Source organism: Oryza glaberrima, chromosome 9 (genome assembly GCF_000147395.1).
Source record: "Oryza glaberrima chromosome 9, OglaRS2, whole genome shotgun sequence".
In the NCBI taxonomy this organism is placed as follows: Eukaryota; Viridiplantae; Streptophyta; class Magnoliopsida; order Poales; family Poaceae; genus Oryza; species Oryza glaberrima.
This window is the reverse complement of record NC_068334.1, coordinates 11688410-11706910: the sequence shown is the minus strand read 5'-3', so window position 1 is coordinate 11706910 and position 18501 is coordinate 11688410. Positions and strand designations below refer to the sequence as shown.

General features: G+C 39.3%; 1 protein-coding gene and 2 long non-coding RNA genes across 4 annotated transcripts; 1 reads left to right on the top strand and 2 right to left on the bottom strand.

Annotated features, from left to right (window-relative positions):
* The first annotated feature begins 3120 nt into the window (after positions 1-3120).
* LOC127784873 (uncharacterized) lies at positions 3121-4911 on the top strand. The gene has a single exon (XM_052312281.1). It carries the CDS (start codon positions 3749-3751, stop codon positions 4571-4573), a length of 825 nt encoding a protein of 274 aa, XP_052168241.1. The 5' UTR covers positions 3121-3748; the 3' UTR covers positions 4574-4911.
* Positions 4912-6217: 1306 nt separating this feature from the next.
* Positions 6218-12655, bottom strand: LOC127784874 (uncharacterized). The gene is made up of 4 exons (XR_008019608.1): positions 12022-12655; positions 6970-8289; positions 6836-6878; positions 6218-6749 (listed from the first exon to the last, which is right to left on the bottom strand). It is a non-coding gene; the product is annotated as an uncharacterized LOC127784874 (long non-coding RNA).
* A 2404-nt stretch (positions 12656-15059) lies between these two features.
* On the bottom strand, positions 15060-18426 carry LOC127784641 (uncharacterized). Of its 2 annotated transcripts, none has more exons than XR_008019579.1 (2): positions 18107-18426; positions 15060-18039 (listed from the first exon to the last, which is right to left on the bottom strand). It is a non-coding gene; the product is annotated as an uncharacterized LOC127784641 (long non-coding RNA). The 2 variants fall into 2 exon arrangements; XR_008019578.1 differs by having other exon boundaries at positions 15060-18031.
* Between the last annotated feature and the right edge of the window lie 75 nt (positions 18427-18501).

Here is an 18501-nt window from a genome sequence, read left to right as displayed (position 1 = left end):
GCGGTGACCTGTCCGGGCAGCGATGGCGAGGTGACGACGACGATGAACGACGAGAGGTTGAAGACGGGTTTTTTTTTTTTGTCCAATATGGATAAAATATGTATACCAGTGGCATGTTTTAAACTATATTAAAATTATAATGGCATTGGTACAAATACAAGAATTGTAATGGCATATTTCAAATCCATTAAATTTATAATGGCATGTATCTAATTAACCTACAGGATAACCATATATTCGTTTACCCACAATTCCTGTATTCCCTGCTCAATGCTCAATGCTGAACGTACCGTTTATGGCATCAACCAAGAATATGTGTTAATCAAGAATAGGTTAGTCCGTTCGTATTTCATCATTTTGTTTTTTTATTTTATTATCTTCTTACGTATCTTACTCTAATTACAGCTAATTTTCCCTATTTTCTACTCCCATCAGACCTTTAGTCCGTTCTCTTTTAGACAATATACTCCCTCCGTCCTAAAAAAAAAATTAATCTAGGAGGAGATGTAACCTCCCTAGATTGATGTATGTGGACATAGGTTGATTTTATTTTTTATGGAGGGAGTATATGTTTGCATGGTTTTTCTTTTCTCTTTATGATGTCACTGACACTATGATGTGCCTGATGGCCGATTAACTTACATATTCTCTCTAAAGGATATACATTTGAGGTTGATAGATGGACAAAATTTATCAACATATTATCATCACTTTCTCCTTTGTTAGTTTATATATGTAAAATTTTCTAAATAGAAATCAAAGTTATGCATTACTGCTTAGTATAGTACTCCTTCTTATACCAGTTTATATTTTTTTACATGATTTTCGATGATATGTTTTGACCAGTAATTTATTTCATTGTATGTTCCCAATGAATATAAACATCACATGAAAGTATTTTCAAAATACAAATCTAGTGTATAACATACATAATACTTAGCATATATGTTGTTAGTATTATTATTAATAAAAACTAGTGAGTTTGATTTTCCTAAAAAAGTGATACCTATAATTTGGGATGGTGGGAGTACCATTCTTATATATATCCAATGCCACAAATTTTTGTCACATCAAATTTGCTTATGTAATTTTATACATATCCCCACAACAATGCGCGGGAAAGGAAGCAGCTAGTATTTGATATTTTTTTACAACTGAAGTTGATTTTGACATTGCATGTTTATGAAGTGATATATCTTATGTTAATATCTATCTTACCTATTTTTTATAATTATTTAGGTGACATGGAAGAAACAGAGTATGTCTTCTCGAGGGATGAAAACAATTTCCCTAAAATTATTAGTTTACTCTAGAACTAGACATGTTGCGTTTGGTTCCTTCTTCTTTATTGAACCCATATATTTCTTCTACTTAGCAGCTTCTGTATGAACCCCGGGAATGATTAATCTTCAAATCACACGTGCTCCTAAAAGGGGGTCTAGAAATGAGAGAGCATTACGAATTGCCTTATTCAAGTTTCTACTAATTTTAGTATTTAAAGTTAGGTATTTTGTTTTCTTTTTTATTTTAACTCTTGGCAATTTCTGTAGGGGAATATGATCGATCCAATGATAACAAATAATGTCAACCTCTTCTTTTATGCCCAACTTTACTTTGATTTCCCCACTATGATAGCTGATATAGGGAGCTAGATTAGCCTCACTTGCTGCGTTCGAAAAAATATATTAAAAAATTTAGGTTAGCTATTGGAATTAAATATATTTTTAATGCTTAAATCCTCATTACAAAATCTCAAAACAAAATTTAGGTGAGAGATTTTTTACATCGGCCATATTCCATATCCTCTAGACATATTATTATGGAGATGACTCTGGTCAGGCGCCCGATCGGGAGGAGGTAAAATCGGGCGCTGACGTCATAGTGACGTCAGCACCCGTTTTACGTGCAAAATTATTTTAAACCGATTTATCTCTTAAATTACTTATCCAAATCATGATCCGATTGCACCATTAAATTCGTTGCAATTAAATCTTCAAAACAAGACCACACATGGATATATTCCGACGAAAATTTTTTTTAGCTTATTATTGAATTATTTTTAAATGTTGCACGATGTTCCACCAGATATATCGGAATTGTTTCACTAAGTAGATCGAAAATGTTTCACTCGTTTAAATCGAGTGTTGTTTTACCTTATATAAAAACAATGTTTCAGCAAATAGCAAATGAATGTTTCAGTTCAGTGCATCATTAGATCTATACATAGTGAAACATTGTGAGTACACTAGGTGAAACGTTTTTGGTGGAACAAAAAATAAACCAAATTCCCTTAATAGGGGGTTTCCAAAATATGTGGGTTTTTTATTGCAATGGAATGTTTCATTCAGTGCAACATTAGATCTATACATAGTGAAACATTATGAGTACATTAGGTGAAACATTTTTGGTAGAACAAAAAAATAAACCAAATTCCCTTAATAGAGAGTTTCCAAAATATGTGGGTTTTTGTTGCAAAAGAGTATTTTTAATTCACTGCAACATTAGATATATAAATAGTGAAACATTGTAAATACACTAGTTGAAACATCTTTTGTAGAAAAAAGGGAGGAAGAAATAGGTGGGTCCAAGTATACATGTGGGGGGGGAGGGGGTGCGGGGGGAGCGCCCGATCCAGCTCCCCTCGTGCCGGGCGACCGGCCAACAGCATTATCGTATTATTATCAACACAAGTGTATCAAATTTTAGTAATTCTGAAACTTCCTATTCTCAATACTTCTAAAAAAAAATATGGTAAGTTATTAAACTAAACATCAGCCATCCATATCCTATCTTACCAAAAATTTATTTTGTATTATCTGGCAGGAATTTTTTTTGGGGTAATGAAGTAAACAAGTCCTAAATATAAAGGTACTGTTGGGAGGATGGAGTAAACTTTGGGCCCAATTCCCTATCTCTATCCCTATCCCTATCCCTACTATTATAAAAATTGAAGATGTTTTTGTCAATACTTCGATACGTCATTCGTGTATGAGTATGTTTTTAAATTCGTTTGCATTTATAAATACATATATGTATTTAGTTAGTTTTTAAGTTCATTCGCTTTTGAAAATACATAAGGAGTTATATAAGAAATTTTCTTTAAAAAAACTCACGTGCTAACTTGAGACGATAACTACAGCTCATGATTTTTTTAAAGAAAATATCCAAAATTTCACCTTAACTTAAACCATAATAGCCTTTAGTTGCAACGGGCATTTTTTAGTCTTTTTATAAATCCGATTATTGGGAAATCAAATTTTAGAGTTACGAGAAACTCTCTCCGAGTACACGTGGAACACGTGTACCCCAAAACTGCACCGTGTCAATGCAGTTGTTGTCCGTTCCGGAACAGAAAAGCGAAACGCGAAGCCGATACCGAGTTAAACAGAGTTTTGCCGGTATACGTATCCCCTATTTAAGGGCTCCTATCGTAACGTGATACACTCAACCGAATCTTAACGAGCTTTTTCCCCGTAGAGATAACCCGAGATTTTAGTTTGCGACTCCGGAATCGTCTCGTCGTCGATAGTTGAGCAAACAAACCATGGCGGATGGATCGAGCCCGTCGGCCGCCGCCGGTTACCCTTTGCTGGTGCAGCGAAGCAATGCCGGCTCGCCGACGATGGCCTTTAGCCTGTCTGACGGGAAGACACACGACGACGTCAGCCTTCCCGAGATGCACTCCAGCACCTACCTCCAGACGCCGCAGGGCTAGGTCCTCGTCCTGAGCTCCTCGTCGGCGCCGGAGATGTCGACGTTCCTCCTTGACCCCCGTTACGGGAGGAAGGTCGGCCTGCCGCCTCTCGACGAGAGCGAGCTCCCGACGGCGCGCAAGTGCGTGCTGTCCGACAACGCCCCGGACGCCGGCGCCGGCGTCGTCGTCCTCAGCCTGCAGGGCCCGGCCGTGTGGTTCTGCCGCGTCGGCGGCGAGCGGTGGTCGACGCACACCTACGACATGGGCTACTTCAGCCTCCCCGTGGAGTACCGCGCCCCCAAGAAGCGGCACCTGTTCGACGTCGCCGGCGTCGGCGGGAGGTTCTACTTCTGCGAGGACAAGGACTTCAGCCTCGGCACGCTCGACTTCACCGGCGACGGCGAGGTGGCGCTGGGCGCCGTGAGCGTCCCCGGCATCGACGACATTTTCCCGTCCCCCGACTCGAGCGGCATCGCGGCCACGTACCTCGTCGAGTCGCGCGGCGACCTGTACCTCGCCGCCGTCGTCTTCCTCGGCTTCCGAGCCGAAGGGCCGCCGCACAAGTTCAGCGTCTACCGGATGGACTTCTCGGCGGCGGGGCCGGCGTGGCGCAGGACGGCGGACATCGGCGGCGACCGGGCGTTCGTCCTCGGCGGCGGCGGCGGCAGCAACTTCGGCGCGTCGTGCTCGGCGAGCGGGTGCGGGGTGCGGGCGAACTGCCTCTACTGGTTCAACTCCTTCAGCCTGGATGACAACAACCTGCATGTGCTCAGCGTCGGCGACGGCGGCGTCGAGACCGTGGCGCCGCCGCCGTTCGAGCACGCCTCTTGTGTGCACAAGCCGTTCTGGCTTGTTCCAACTACTAATAATACTGCATGATTAAGATTAGATTAATTATGTTTTGTTCCAGTATCAATTAGTATCAAGTACTCCGTACTACTTTACTTTACCTCATTTATAAATAGTTAATGAATTCAGTTATGTGCACGTTTCAGTTGGCATTACCATTACCTGATCAATTCTGAACTGCACATGTTTAGAAATTCATAATGAATGTAAAATTTCAGTTTATAACGAAAAAAAGCTAGTACTGACCTTCAAAATCACAACTTTATTCAGAAATTCAGCACTGAAATTTGAATCATTGGGTGGTCATCTAAGTTACCTGCTGCTTTGTCTACTTCCTTAGTGACTTTCAAGTCCAATTGTACATATTCAGAAATTCAGGAACAATGCTAAAATTTAGAAATTTAGTGCTTTGTCTACTTCTTTAGTGACTTTCAAGTCCCAACGGTACAGATTCAGAAATTCAGAATAATGGTAAAATTTAAAAAATCTAGCACTGAACTTTTGTCTCAACAATATATGTTAAAAATTCATATCGATAGCAAAATTCTGAAATCCTTTTACGAGGGAAAAATAGTACTTAACTTAAATTCAGTAGTGAACATTCAAATCTCAATTTTGATTCAGAAATGCAGCATCAAACTTTGAATTATTGGGTGGCTAATTGGTTTAACTGTTGGCTTTCCTTGAGCTCAGTGGCTGATGGCGGCATGCAACTGAAAACCTGTTGGTACCGCCTTGAGTGCCAGTGTGCATTTGATGAATGATGAGACATAAACACCATACTCCTATAATTTTTGTTGGGTTTTAATATCAACAGGGTTTATTCTATGTCATTTCAGTTGAAAAGGTCTTTTTTACAATTGCATATGCTTTCTGAATTTGTTAAGAAGGTTTGCTAGTGTTGAGTTAATTTAGAAACGCTTAAACCACAGTATATAACATCAATAATTTTAAATCATTAATAAAAAACAATCTCAAAGCATGAGGGAGGACAAGGCGCCAAGCCCTTGTTCACCTCTCCCTCTCTCCTGCCAATGAGATCTTTGATGAACCGGTATTAGTCGGATGGGAAACAATGACAATTTTCTATGCATCTTTGTAAACCAGGCAATTTAAAAAGCATAGATATAAGCTACTGCTACTTGATCAACCAAATCTATACATAAGGCTGGATAAAAACATTAACATATCTTCTACCAAAGAATTTTATATTTATCAGGTTAATTTTTTAATAGTTGCCTCTTATAAAAGAGAACTAAAGTCAGTTATGTTGCTAAAGTAAACCCAAAAAGGTAGTATAGGGGTTCTGTTTTCAAATTAAATAAGGGTTGTTCTATAAAATTTTATGCTCATGGCCAATAATAAAATTAATGACTGTTCCGGTAATTGGCAGGTATTCCAGTGATTTCAAGATTCAATAGTTGTTAAATAATTTGCTATTTTACATATCAAGTATAAATTGGGTACAATTGATTTCCCCCAAAATCCATTTGTGATACGCATGTGTAAGCATGATACGCGGATGATTCAGAGATTTGATGTACCTACTATGTTCGATCTCCATGTATACTTGTTGCAGGGAACCCTCTTTTGTACATCCAGTTCTCCAAATTATCAGTCCCCTCTTTGTCTCCACAAACGCCTAAGTTAGCTTGCTGAAAACAAGAGGAAAACATGAGCTACTCCTAAAATAAATATGCATAAGCTAAAAATTGATCATGGTTTGAGCTGAAAATCATGTTCTATAAATCTTCCTTGGAGTAGCTTCATTGGTCTGGCAAACAAATGTTCATCGTATCATCAAATAAATTAAATGAAGAAGTGTTGATATATCATACCTTCCTATTGAGTACCATAGCCTTACGGGGTTACTTCATCACAAGACATTGAATCAAGGGGTTTTGTACTGTTTCTTTCTAGTTCAACAAATTGCATAGCAAAGTTTAAATCAATGTCTTCACCACTCATATAACTCAGTGGCAAACTCCTTAATTGTCTTACTTTCCCTTTTGAAATAGCAAAACTGAATGTAATGCAAATCGAACTCACTAAAATTTTGCAAGAGCTTCAAGGTTCATACGAGTGTACTATTGTTCAGAGCACGAAAAGAAAGAGAAAAAAATAAATCGTACATGGACACTACCTTATTTGACGACTTTCAGCTGAACCATTGACTCAGTTACTGGAGATTGAGCCTGAGAAAATCCTGCAGGATTGCACAAGTATAAATTGTTGTCATAGGCTCGTAACTAATTCCCACCATGAGTACGTATGGAAGGATGCATTCCTTACCATCAATATCTGGATCAACTCTCTTAGCATGATGCTTTGGTCTCTGTAAAGCAATAATTCATCACATTGTTGCAAGGTTGTGTTGTGCAGCAGAGCTTAATATATTCTATTCTATTGAGGTATAGTAAACTTACTAAAAATAGAGCATCCAAAACCATCCACAGCTAGAGGATTCAGCCTGCCCAAGTATGTCAGAAACCAGTGTAAACTAATTAGTAGAAGTAAATAGGAAATTAGGAACTCATCAAAGAAGCTAAATTGGTGGCTAGCAACAACCATCACGCTTCAGCGATCCCATCCTCCACTCGAGCCAAACAGACAAGCTAACAATCGTAGCAAACCCATCACTAATTCAGTATAGGCATTTAATAGAGTAGGAAAACCTGCATTGCCATGACGAATTCACAGTAACCTAGATACCCCTGATGGTTCAATTCAAGGATGACCCAGGTCTTGTGAGGTAAGGCAGCTATCACAAAATCAATACTCCTACATCCGAATCAGAATCTGCGACAAAGTATATAGGATATTGATATTTCAATACTATAATTAGCTAGCCATAAATAATCAATTACCCTAATCAGAACTAAAATAAAATGTGTTTCACATCCAAGGGCATAGGTATGTCAATGTGAAAATTGAAATAAAATGATCATCATGATGCTTGCTAATCATGCCATTATTGATTCATGATTCCTGCATATTTCATCTGAAAAGTTTGCTGGCCAAATGTGGCATGTCAAATATATTCTTGTTTTCCTTGTAAAATAAACAAAAGCTTTAATAGCCGAATAACATCTTTTAGAGCCAAACAGAGAAAGGTATGTTCCTCTTTGAACACATCTTCATGCCGAAGTGAACAGGGTGAAGATCTTAGGCAGACTTCGCAGTGGCAGAATTAATGATGCTGGTAAATTCAGGCCACACAGCCAAGAAAGGAGACTGTATTTAGTGAATTAGGCATGTAACTGTGCCTACAAAATCATTCTACTGTGTTTATATAATGTTTACTTTCAATGAAGTACCGCTGACAAGAAAACCATCGACACCAGGTTGTGGTGCTAGCCACTTGCAGTTCACACCAGTTACAGTACCTGTATGAAGAACATGCAAAAAAATCATACATCTAGAAAACCTGATGGTTTTCACCTAAATAAGGGGTTTGATCTGTATTATGCCTCCATATGATCTGTATGGATTCAGCAATCTCAGCACTGACATTAATAGCGAGCCCTCTTCCTTAGGCCTGCATGGACCTGACGAATACAAACCAGATCATTGTTTAAACAATGTATTTATGACTGCCTGTAACTGGAAAAGTTTAGCTGGAGATGCTTCAGAGGCTCATGAAAATATACACTTGTATGCTGATCAAAAAGAAACTTCTTGTGCTTTTTGCTGGTGTAACACAGGTTCATCACCAACCATCACCTTAGTCCAATCCTCGATCCTTTCTGTAAAGTAGTTCCTAGTCATTTCATCCTGAATTTTCATGTGATGCAACAATATTTTATGAAATCATGCTAAATATGAGACATTGTCTACATTAAGCCATACCTAAACCAGTAAACGTAAATAATATCCTGTGGATTCATCTGATTACAAACAGAGATGTTCCCATTTTTAGAGTGTAGCTACCACACAGTGAATATGCTGATAACTAAGTGGCAAGTAACCAGAGATGTTATTATGATATAGTTACTCATCTATTCCATTGAAAAAGATACAGTAAATCATCTGCTAATTAGTGAACAAAATAACCTTTAGAAGACTATTTTGATGATATGTTGCAGTAGGATCAAATTTAATATCAGCTATGATGATACTCCCTCCGTCCCTTAATATAAGGGATTTTGACTTTTTACTTGCACTGTTTGACTACTCGTCTTATTCAAAAAAATTATGCAAATATAAAAAACAAAAAGTTGTGCTTAAAGTATTTTGGATAATAAAGTAAATCACAAATAAAATAAATAATAATTCCAAAATTTTTTGAATAAGACGAATGGTTAAACACTGCAAGCAAAAAGTCAAAATCCCTTATATTATGGGACGGAGGGTAGGTCAGATGGTTCCCCCCATTGTGCCGAAGACATAAACAAACACCAGTCAATCCACAATAGCTTACCCAAGCACCCAGATGTCAAAGACACTTGAAAATCCTAATGGCAAAAGTAATCAGAAAGCTTATAGGGATTTTCAGGAAGATATATAGCCTGGGATCCGCTATGAATCAACTCATCGTACAACCATTTGTTAGTTTTCTGATCGATATTTCTGATTAGTTAATTTTCTAATATAGTCAAGCAGAATTGCACCAATTTTATCAATTTGTCAAGCTATTTTGCAGCAAAAGATAGTATATAAGTAGTCCTAAAGATGTGTGCTACTCAAAGATAAGATGTTAATTGTAAAGTAAATTATATTTCACAATTATAATCTATTTGTGGCACTAATCTTTTCTCTGTTTGATACTTAACATGTAAATCTTGCCAAATATAATCCTTTACCTATGTGGGGTTTCGCTTGAAGGATTCTGCTACTTACAATTATAAAATCCTTTGCCTATGCAGGATTTTGCTTCAAGGATCAACAAAATATTTGTCATCATATTTGACAGACCTATAAAACTTTTAATTCCCGTCCACTATGTTTGTAGTCTATATATCTGATTTTTTTTTTTTGACAACTGAACTAAGGAATCAGATAAATACTTGGAAAATATGTTCTCTGAAACTTTTTTACCTTTTGAACTAATTCAGGTACTCATCATGGACAATTCCTCTACTAACATGCACTGCCCTTTCTCAGGATTAGGCACTCATGTATGCCAACCAAATGTCTTGTGACAAGCTAATCATTCTCTCTCGGTCTCTTCCATCTTATTTTTACAGCTTTAGGTGCATGTTTTTGTGGATAACAGTGCAAGGTAGCGAAACAGGTGAGTCCTCATGGCTTTGTGTTAACTGTGAACTCCCTCATATCAAGCAATTGTATGTTCATTAAAAAACTTAACCCATGTCATGTGCTTGCAAAGAAAATTCCATTGCTAAAACACTTCTGAATAATCAAAATTAGTGTAGGATAAGAATAAATATGTTGTAGTGCATGAACTATGTAGCGGTCTCTGATTTTACTGTATATTGTTGTCATCAACATACTTTCTATATAAGCAATTCAAGTGATTCTACACAGACATTTGTTGTATAGTCATTATGGTGTGTCTTTTCCTTTCAGTGACTTATCAGCATTGTTGTCGCTAATAATTGAATGCAATTGGGCTCTATAAGTTTACACTAAATCTGGAAAGTTTGCATTTGCATATTTGATTTTTCGTCCTGTTGTTTATAGAAAGGCTACTAGCAAAAAAATTGAAGAGTGCAAAGTTGATTGTTTTGTTCAGCTTGATGCAGATACGGGTATAAAGGGTTTGAGAATTGGACAGATTAATGGCAATCCTATCATACAGAGACAATCACCTGGACAAGGATCCTCTTGTTTTAGTTGCAATAATGTCAGAGGTGAACAGTGCTGTGATTTTTGAAGATTTTTGACGCCTGATTCACAGCAAACAGACAATGTCAGCTTGCTACAGTACCTAATTAATGGTGATTCGTTCATGTTTCATCAAGCTCACCATATTTATGCAAACTTACAACTCGATGTATTGAGAAGCTCTTAAGAGATGGCTATGAGCATTAGTGTATTATCCAGAAATTTACTTGTATCCGTTCATGTCTTTAATGAATTGGGTTTGATCATATAAGTTAAGTTTTTTATCCTTACATTTAATGATGTAAATTCAGTTTTTCATGTTGTCATGTCCTTGACTGCTTCCTGATGCACCAACTAATTTTGTTTTCCACAACACAACCATATTGAGCTTTGATAAGGTTGATCTATATTTCCCCCATAGCAACGCATGGGCACCTAACTAGTTAGGATCAGTATCTCTAAACCATACACACACATTAGGATCAGTATCTCTAAACCATACACAGATACACTGTATTTTCAAAACATCGTTTGTTTTTTCTCCCTCTCTATTGTAAATAGAGAACATCGTAGGATGGGTCATGTTTACCCTTGATAATCATAGGAAAAAATACTGAAGGGAAAGAATAGAGGAAAAATGGCCAAGTGTAAACAGTCCAAAGAACTTGTTACAGAAGTAACCAAATTTGAATATTCAGAAGCATGAATAAACCAAAAACACAAATAAGTACATGTGGTATGTAATATGGCGAGTTGGCGACCCAAACATGGAACTAGGTATTATTGCAACCTAAATCAAGAGCACATTCGAGCAGTTGGAAGCACTTCTTTACTAACAAACTTTCCTACGCAACACTGCAAAGAAAACATGCATCTTCAAGCATCATTGGAGATTGCACACATTGAATCAAATATAGAGGCTGATATGTATAAGTAAACAAAGTAAGGTTTAGCCTGCACATGTTATATATACTCTAATATTGTAGAAATATCCAAATGTTTACAGCCAAAATCCTTCATCAGAAACCGAGAATAAGATCAGTGACAGAACTATCCACCAATCGCGAAAAACCAATGTGGTTATCAGATGCTAATTTCTAAGTCAAGACCAGCATCACTACGTAGGTACATCAAGAAACTAGGAAGAGTGTGCTTTGTTAGCTGCTGAAAACCAAAGATGTAGGCCTGCAGCATATTACTTTGCCACATATGCAACCTAACATGTGTCCTCATGGACAACAGTGGGCAGAAAACAAAGGGGGTGATCGGTTGCGCTTGCTGTTGTAGCCACCGCCGCAGCTGCAACTGAGATTGGCTGCACATGCACAACAGCCACAGCAATCACCCCCAAATTCTTGCCCTTCCAAATTTGCGCAGAATAGGTTACAGACTAACTTTACATTACAACATGGCCGTAACAACAGAATCGGTCCCCATCCATTCTGAAATAACATAAGCAACAGACTAAATCCTGAAGATCTAGCAGAATTGAAGGCATTATACACTTACAAACGTACATGGCAACATTCAAAAGGTGTTCTCATAAACGCACATTCCAACCACCGAAATTACAAGAGAAACAGATCTACTTGTTGGATCTGATCGAAAAACCTAAAGCACACGAGGAAGGTTTTCAGACCAACTAGCTCAGAAGGAGCAGCATGAAACAACAGAGCGCTGTAATTTCTCACCTGCTTTGAAATTATTGTACCTTAGGACTCTCTATCGCTGCCTTCTTGGCCTGATATGTGAGAGGATGGTGAGATCGTGCGACGACCATGGCAACCGAGCGCCGGCAGGTGTTTCCAGGATGTGACGGCGATCTCCTCTTCGCAGGTTTCGGTCTCGGCGGAGACCACTCCCAGCGGCGCGTCCGCTCGCCACCGCGACAGCCACTACATCGCTGCCACAACCTCAACTCTCCACCTCCACCTCCACCTCCACCTCCGTGTAGCAGTAGCGGAGAACCAACCAAACACACGGCGGAGGGAGAGGTGGGATTAAGAAGCGAACAGAGAGGGGACGTGTCGGGATCTCGGGAAAAGATGGAGAGGACTAAGTAGGAAGAAGAGCGGACGGCGACCTCCGCTCGGATCGCCGGCGGCGGCGGCGGCGGCGGCCAGGTCAGCGAAAGAGGAGCACGAGAAGAACGGCGAGGAGGCACGCCGGCGGCGGGGGGTGGCGGCTAGGGCTAGCCGTTGCTTTGATCTGGGCCGTTCGTCGTAGAACTCGTAAATCGGACGGCACGAAACAGTCGCACAACCACAGATCAGCCGTCCAGTATTTTCAAATAAACTTCCTTTCACTTCATAAAACTTTTAACCAACTCAACAAAAATTTGCCAAATATGAAAGCAACACAACATGAAGACCAGCTCAAAGATGGACCCACATATAATTAACTTTTGTGTAGCTCTTTTATCCATCGGCTATTACTTATTTTTATTCATAATCATAATGATGAATATAATGGCAAATATGCAAGGGTTTTGGGTAACTTATACCCTACCTATCAACTAAAGTTTCTGAAAAACTAATATGTGTAAAGAGAAAAATAGTCTTTCAAAACGGTTAGTAGTTGCCTGTGATTTGATAGAAAATACACGAATTAAAAGAACTAGACATTTTTACTTTAAAATATTCAGATCGGTCCAGTTCTATCAGCAGTCACCAACTTCAGCTTCTAGGCCCTTGCTTTTTTGTTTCATTAAGGTACATGTTTTTATCTCGGTTTTCGTTCGTATGCTTTTCAACCCGTTAGACGGTGCATTTTGTGAAAGATAGTATAAAATATCATATAAATCAATTTTTTCAAGTTTAAAATAATTAAAACTCAATTAATCATTGCCTAATCACTTTTTTTGTTTAGTGCACGTACTTTAATCTTAATCCAACGCACGTTTGAATTGGTCCTAAATTACCGCAGGTTTTTCTAACCCATGGTCACAAATATTTGCCACTCTTAGGATGGTGCTTAACGATTTGCCACTAGGCCCACATGTCATAGACATATGAGGGTCCACATGTCATAGATAGTAAGTGGCAAATCGTTAATTGCCATATCACAAGAGTAGTAAATAGTTAAATTTCCCTACATCTAAACGGGTTGTAAGAATTTTATTAGGGCAACTTAGTAGAAAGAATTTTATCCACTCAAAACGGGTTGATTTGTTGGACGTGTAAAAAAAATTGCATGGTACACGGTTGATTTTAAATAAAGTTAAAAACTCTCAGAAGGGTTAAAACCATTTGTAATTTCTAGTAGGTTCTAGCCAGAGAGTTACCCGTGCCTATATAAACAGGGGACGACTAGGCAACCAGCAAAATCAGATTACATTTTACAAAGAGAAGGAAAAGAAGAAAAAAAAACATCTACGAGAGGAGTGTGAGTGCGTGAGGCGGCGGGGAAGCCGATGGCCGCGGTGGTGGGGAGGGTGCGGGTGCCGCAGCCATGCTCGCCGGACGCCGCAGGGCGCCATAGGTGCGACACCTTCGATCGGTTCACCTACGAGGACGCCGTGAGCCACCCCGCCTGGTGCGAGGGCGCCAAGGCGATCAGCATCCCGGGAGAAGCGGGACCGGGACCACAGCAAGAGCCTGGAGGCGCGCAAGGCCCAGGTACACAACTCCGCAACAAATCTGATCTCTGTGTTTCCAACGCTGCTTCCCCCTGATTTCTGTTGATTTCGAGAATGCGGGTGTGATTTCTGTGGATTTCGAGGATACGTGTGTCGGAATTGATGGATTTCGAGGATGCGTGTGTCGGATTTGATGGATTTCGAGGGTTTAGGATATGATGGATTTCGAGAATGCGTGTCGGATTTGTTGGATTTCGAGTGTGTAGGACTTGATGGATTTCGAGAATGCGTGTGTCGGACTTGTTAGATTCAAATGTAACGCTGCTTCCGTGCGGATTAAGAGAACGTGTTTACACGGATTTGTTAGATTCCGGTAAGTTGGGGTTAGATTTGAGTTTCGGTGCTCAAGTTGCGTTGTGTTTCGGTGCTCAAGTTGTGTTGTGTTTCGGTGGTAAGTTGGGGGTGAGATTCGTCTATGGCTGCGTTGTGTTTGGCCGAAACCAGTACAGTTGTGTTACATCTGAATTTCGGCAGAATCTGACCCTAGTATGACGGACTCAGATTCGGTGACATTGTGTAAGCATGTCACAATGTGACATTCGGTGGATCTCAGCCATCCAATCCCCATCCAACGACTGTCTTGATTGGGCCCGCTTGCAGGTCAAGAAAATCCCCAATCCATCCACCACGGCGGGAGACGGCGCCCCAATCCATCCATCCCGCGCGCTTCGCTGCCTTCGTTCGCCCGCCGCCACGAGCTGGGAGGCGCGCCGCCGCCGTGACTCGCCGGGCTCGCCGCTAAGTGGATGTAAGGCTAATGGACCTATATGCTAATGATCCTGTCATAATACAGGTAGCACTTTTCTACCTAGTTAAAAAATGAACTCCAAATCATCTATGACAAATGTTCTGAAAGTTCAATTCTCAGGCATTGAGTTCGAGTTCTGAAAACTAACCATAGACAAGGATGAAAAACATGCTAATTAGGGGCTAGCTAGAGCTCTAGCAATAAACTAAAGCCTTTTGTCCTTCCAAAACTAGTAAAATAACCCTCAGTGCCTATCTCTGAAACACAACTCAGACATCCCCAGCAACCACACGGACATCAAACATCATAAAAAAATCAGATAAGTACATATAAAAGGAGTCATGTTTTCTATAGATTAAGGCCACAGGCCAGAAAGGTCTTTTTGGTTTTTTTTTTTTTACATTATGGTCACAGGCCAGAAAGAGCACTTAGATGTTCATGGTGGTGTCATTTTTTCTTACATTGAGGTCACATGTCAGAAAAGAACACACATATGCTATACAAAGTAGGAAAATTCAGCATAGAAATAATACAACATGCAACTTAAACAATACGATACTGAACAAGTCAGTATGGTTTTATAAAATCACAACACACAACTTACCTTTTTTATTGCAGATGTCTTCCCTTGTGAACCTGAGCCGGATAGGGGCAGATGACGCTCCAACATATGCAAACAGCGATGAAGTAAATGCGGTAATTACACTGAACTTCAAACAAACAAACAAATGATATTTGCACCTAACCGGGATCAATCTTTGCCATGAATCTTGATGTTTCTCTAGTTAGCTCTGGAAGAAAGAAACAATTTTTTTCTGGTAATCTTGATGTTTCCATACTTCTTGATTAAAATCACAGCTCAATATCAAGAATACATGGTTCAATTTGCTGCATGCATTTGTAAGGACTTAATAATAGGATTGGTGCATTCTACACCTATAATTCTTGTGTTTCTGAATTTGAAATAGAACAGATAATAGCATATGGTTTGATCTATATATATGCATGCTAACCTCGATTGAAAAAACACCCACTGATTTAGCTCAGCATTTAAATAAAAATTGCAGAAGAAAATGAAGTGCAATTTTAACATATGTAATATGTAAAATTATGTTGAAATTCCTGTAAAAACAGACTTCTGGACATGAGACTTCTGACACATCTTTTGAACTTGTTTACATACAAAAATAGCATTACATATGAACAAAACAAAGTAAAGTAAGATTTTTCACCATATATATAGCATTTTGTCCACCATATATAGCAGTTTCATCAAATTAAAGTTCTCGGTTATGAAAAACTGAAATTAGAGGGACCTGATCAAGACTTTAAAAACTTATTGAATGCAGATGTCGACACTTGTGAGCTGGAGCGATCACATGGAGGTAAATGACAACCCAACACCTGAAAGCCGTGGTGAAGTGGACAAGGTAATTATAAGGCTGTGTCCTTTCCCATATGTTTCCAACTACTCTCCATCATTTTCCGCGTGCACGCTTTTCAAACTGCTAAACAGTACGCGTTTGGTAAAAAGTTTATGTAGGAAAGTTACCTTAAAAATCATATTAATTCATTTTTCATGTTTTTTATAGCTAATACCTAATCAATCATATGATAATCTATTGCTCCGTTTTCCATGCGCAGGGGAGGGGTTCCCAACCCCTCCAAAAGAACACAACCTTAGTGCTGCTTTGGTTGCCCTTTAAATTTTGTTTGGTCAAAAGAAGTCGAAAATTGATACAGTACAGAAATTGCAGTTGTTTTGCTACGAATTTACAGAAGTACTACCGTCTTTTCAAAATGTACGACGCCGTTGACTTTGTGTACAACGTTTGACCATTCGTCTTATTCAAAAACTTAGTATATAATATGTAAAAGTATAAGTTAAGATTATATATTATTTGATGATAAAACAAGTCACAATAAAATAAATAATATTTATATTTTTTCTCAATAAGAGGAATGGTCAAACGTTATAACAAAGTCAACGGTGTAGTATGTAAATATAATATAAAGTGGAAATCAAGTTAAAAAAACTCGGGTAAAAAAGGGCTTCATTAGTTCTTTCAAATATACCAGCTTGCTACCACCAGGACACCAGCTATGGTATTTGTTTTAGCTTGTTACAGCTAGCTAATACTTGATGCAAAACTAAGGCAGAAATATCCAAAACCTTGTGCTTCAGGGTTCAAAAATACTTCCTCCGTTTCACAATGTAAGACTTTCTAGCATTGCTCACATTCATTTAGATGTTAATGAATCTAGACATATGTATGTGTTTAGATTCATTAACATCTATATGTATGTGGGCAATGCTAGAAAGTCTTGCATTGTGAAACGGAGGTAGTAGGATCCAAGGCTTGTATTTATTGTTCAAAAATCTGATTTGAATGACTTTTCAAGAATATGAGACAGTGAAAACTAAAACAAAAAATATATATTTCACAAATCTGAGACAACTGAAACATCTGAGATAAACTAAACAAAAATAAATATTTGACAAATCAGCTACCACATTTTTTTTCTGGGTCTAACCTCATCAAAACCATAAAGTGAAAAAAAAAAACATGCCTAAGCAGCTCTCAACAGTCTTTTCCAATCTAGCAGATGCTGTTGTCTGAACACATTTAGCCCAGTATGAATAGTGCATCTGCACATGGTTGCACTTGTACATGCATAGTTACAAATGAAATTACTGAAGCAGATATAGAACATGATAAAAGTAACTTAAGCAGACTGGAACATTTGGATTTTAGAAAGTTTGGAATTATGGCACTTGCAGACTTATAACATGTAAAAACTTGCAGCTGGAAATTCAGGAGTAGGAGATGTAGAACAGAAGAAATTCATTTCTCCAAGTTATGTAACAAGGGTACTAATCTTGCATTCATATACTGATCTGTTCGTGCCAGACAATGTGTGAAGCCCTATTTACTAATCTAATATTTGCTTGTTCATGCCTGACAATGTGTGAAGGCTTATATGCTTATCATGCCTGACAAAGAAGTCTTTATACTGATCATATATTTGGCCGCTCATGCCTGACAATGTGTGAAGTCTTATTGATGAAAAACCAGAAGGGAGAGGGGGAAATAACAGGACAGGCACGAAGGGAAGCCAACAAGATGGGATCTTTCCATCTCCAGCCGACTAAGCCATAAAGATCTCACCTTTCCTCCTCCAGCCGATGAACGAAACCACCAGATGCCAGCCGATGAACGAGATCTGGAGCCATCTCCGGTGCAAGAAGAATCAGATCCACCGTATCACCTATCATCATCCAGCCGACGAAGGAAGCCATCAGACTCGGCCTGATCTGCATCTCTGGCGCCAAGAATCAGATCCACCGTAGAATCGTCGCCTAAACTGAATTTACTGAACACGCGCAGACCTGTGGAGGCAGCAGCGCCGAAGGGGACATAGTAGGGAAGAAAAAATATTACACAGGACTTGAAGCAAACTCTCCTCGCCACCGGTACAGATCCGGGCAGAGCGACCATGGATCACGCGTGTAGGTTGGCCAGACCACGCACGGCCCAAACCCATCATGCTCCGCCGCCGGCGAGCTCACTCCCCGGCTTCGTCGTCCATGGCGACGCCGCTCGGCGTTGCGGTTGGGAATCGAGAGAGGGAGAGAGGGAGAGACGGCGAAGGAAGGGGGAAAGGCGGAGAGAGAGAGAGAGAGAGAGAGACGCAAAGCAATCCGGTTTTCTGTTTCTAAATCGAGGAGGGGGAGTATTATCTTTTGCAATTAAAACGCATCGGCCCAATAGCTCACCGGTTCAG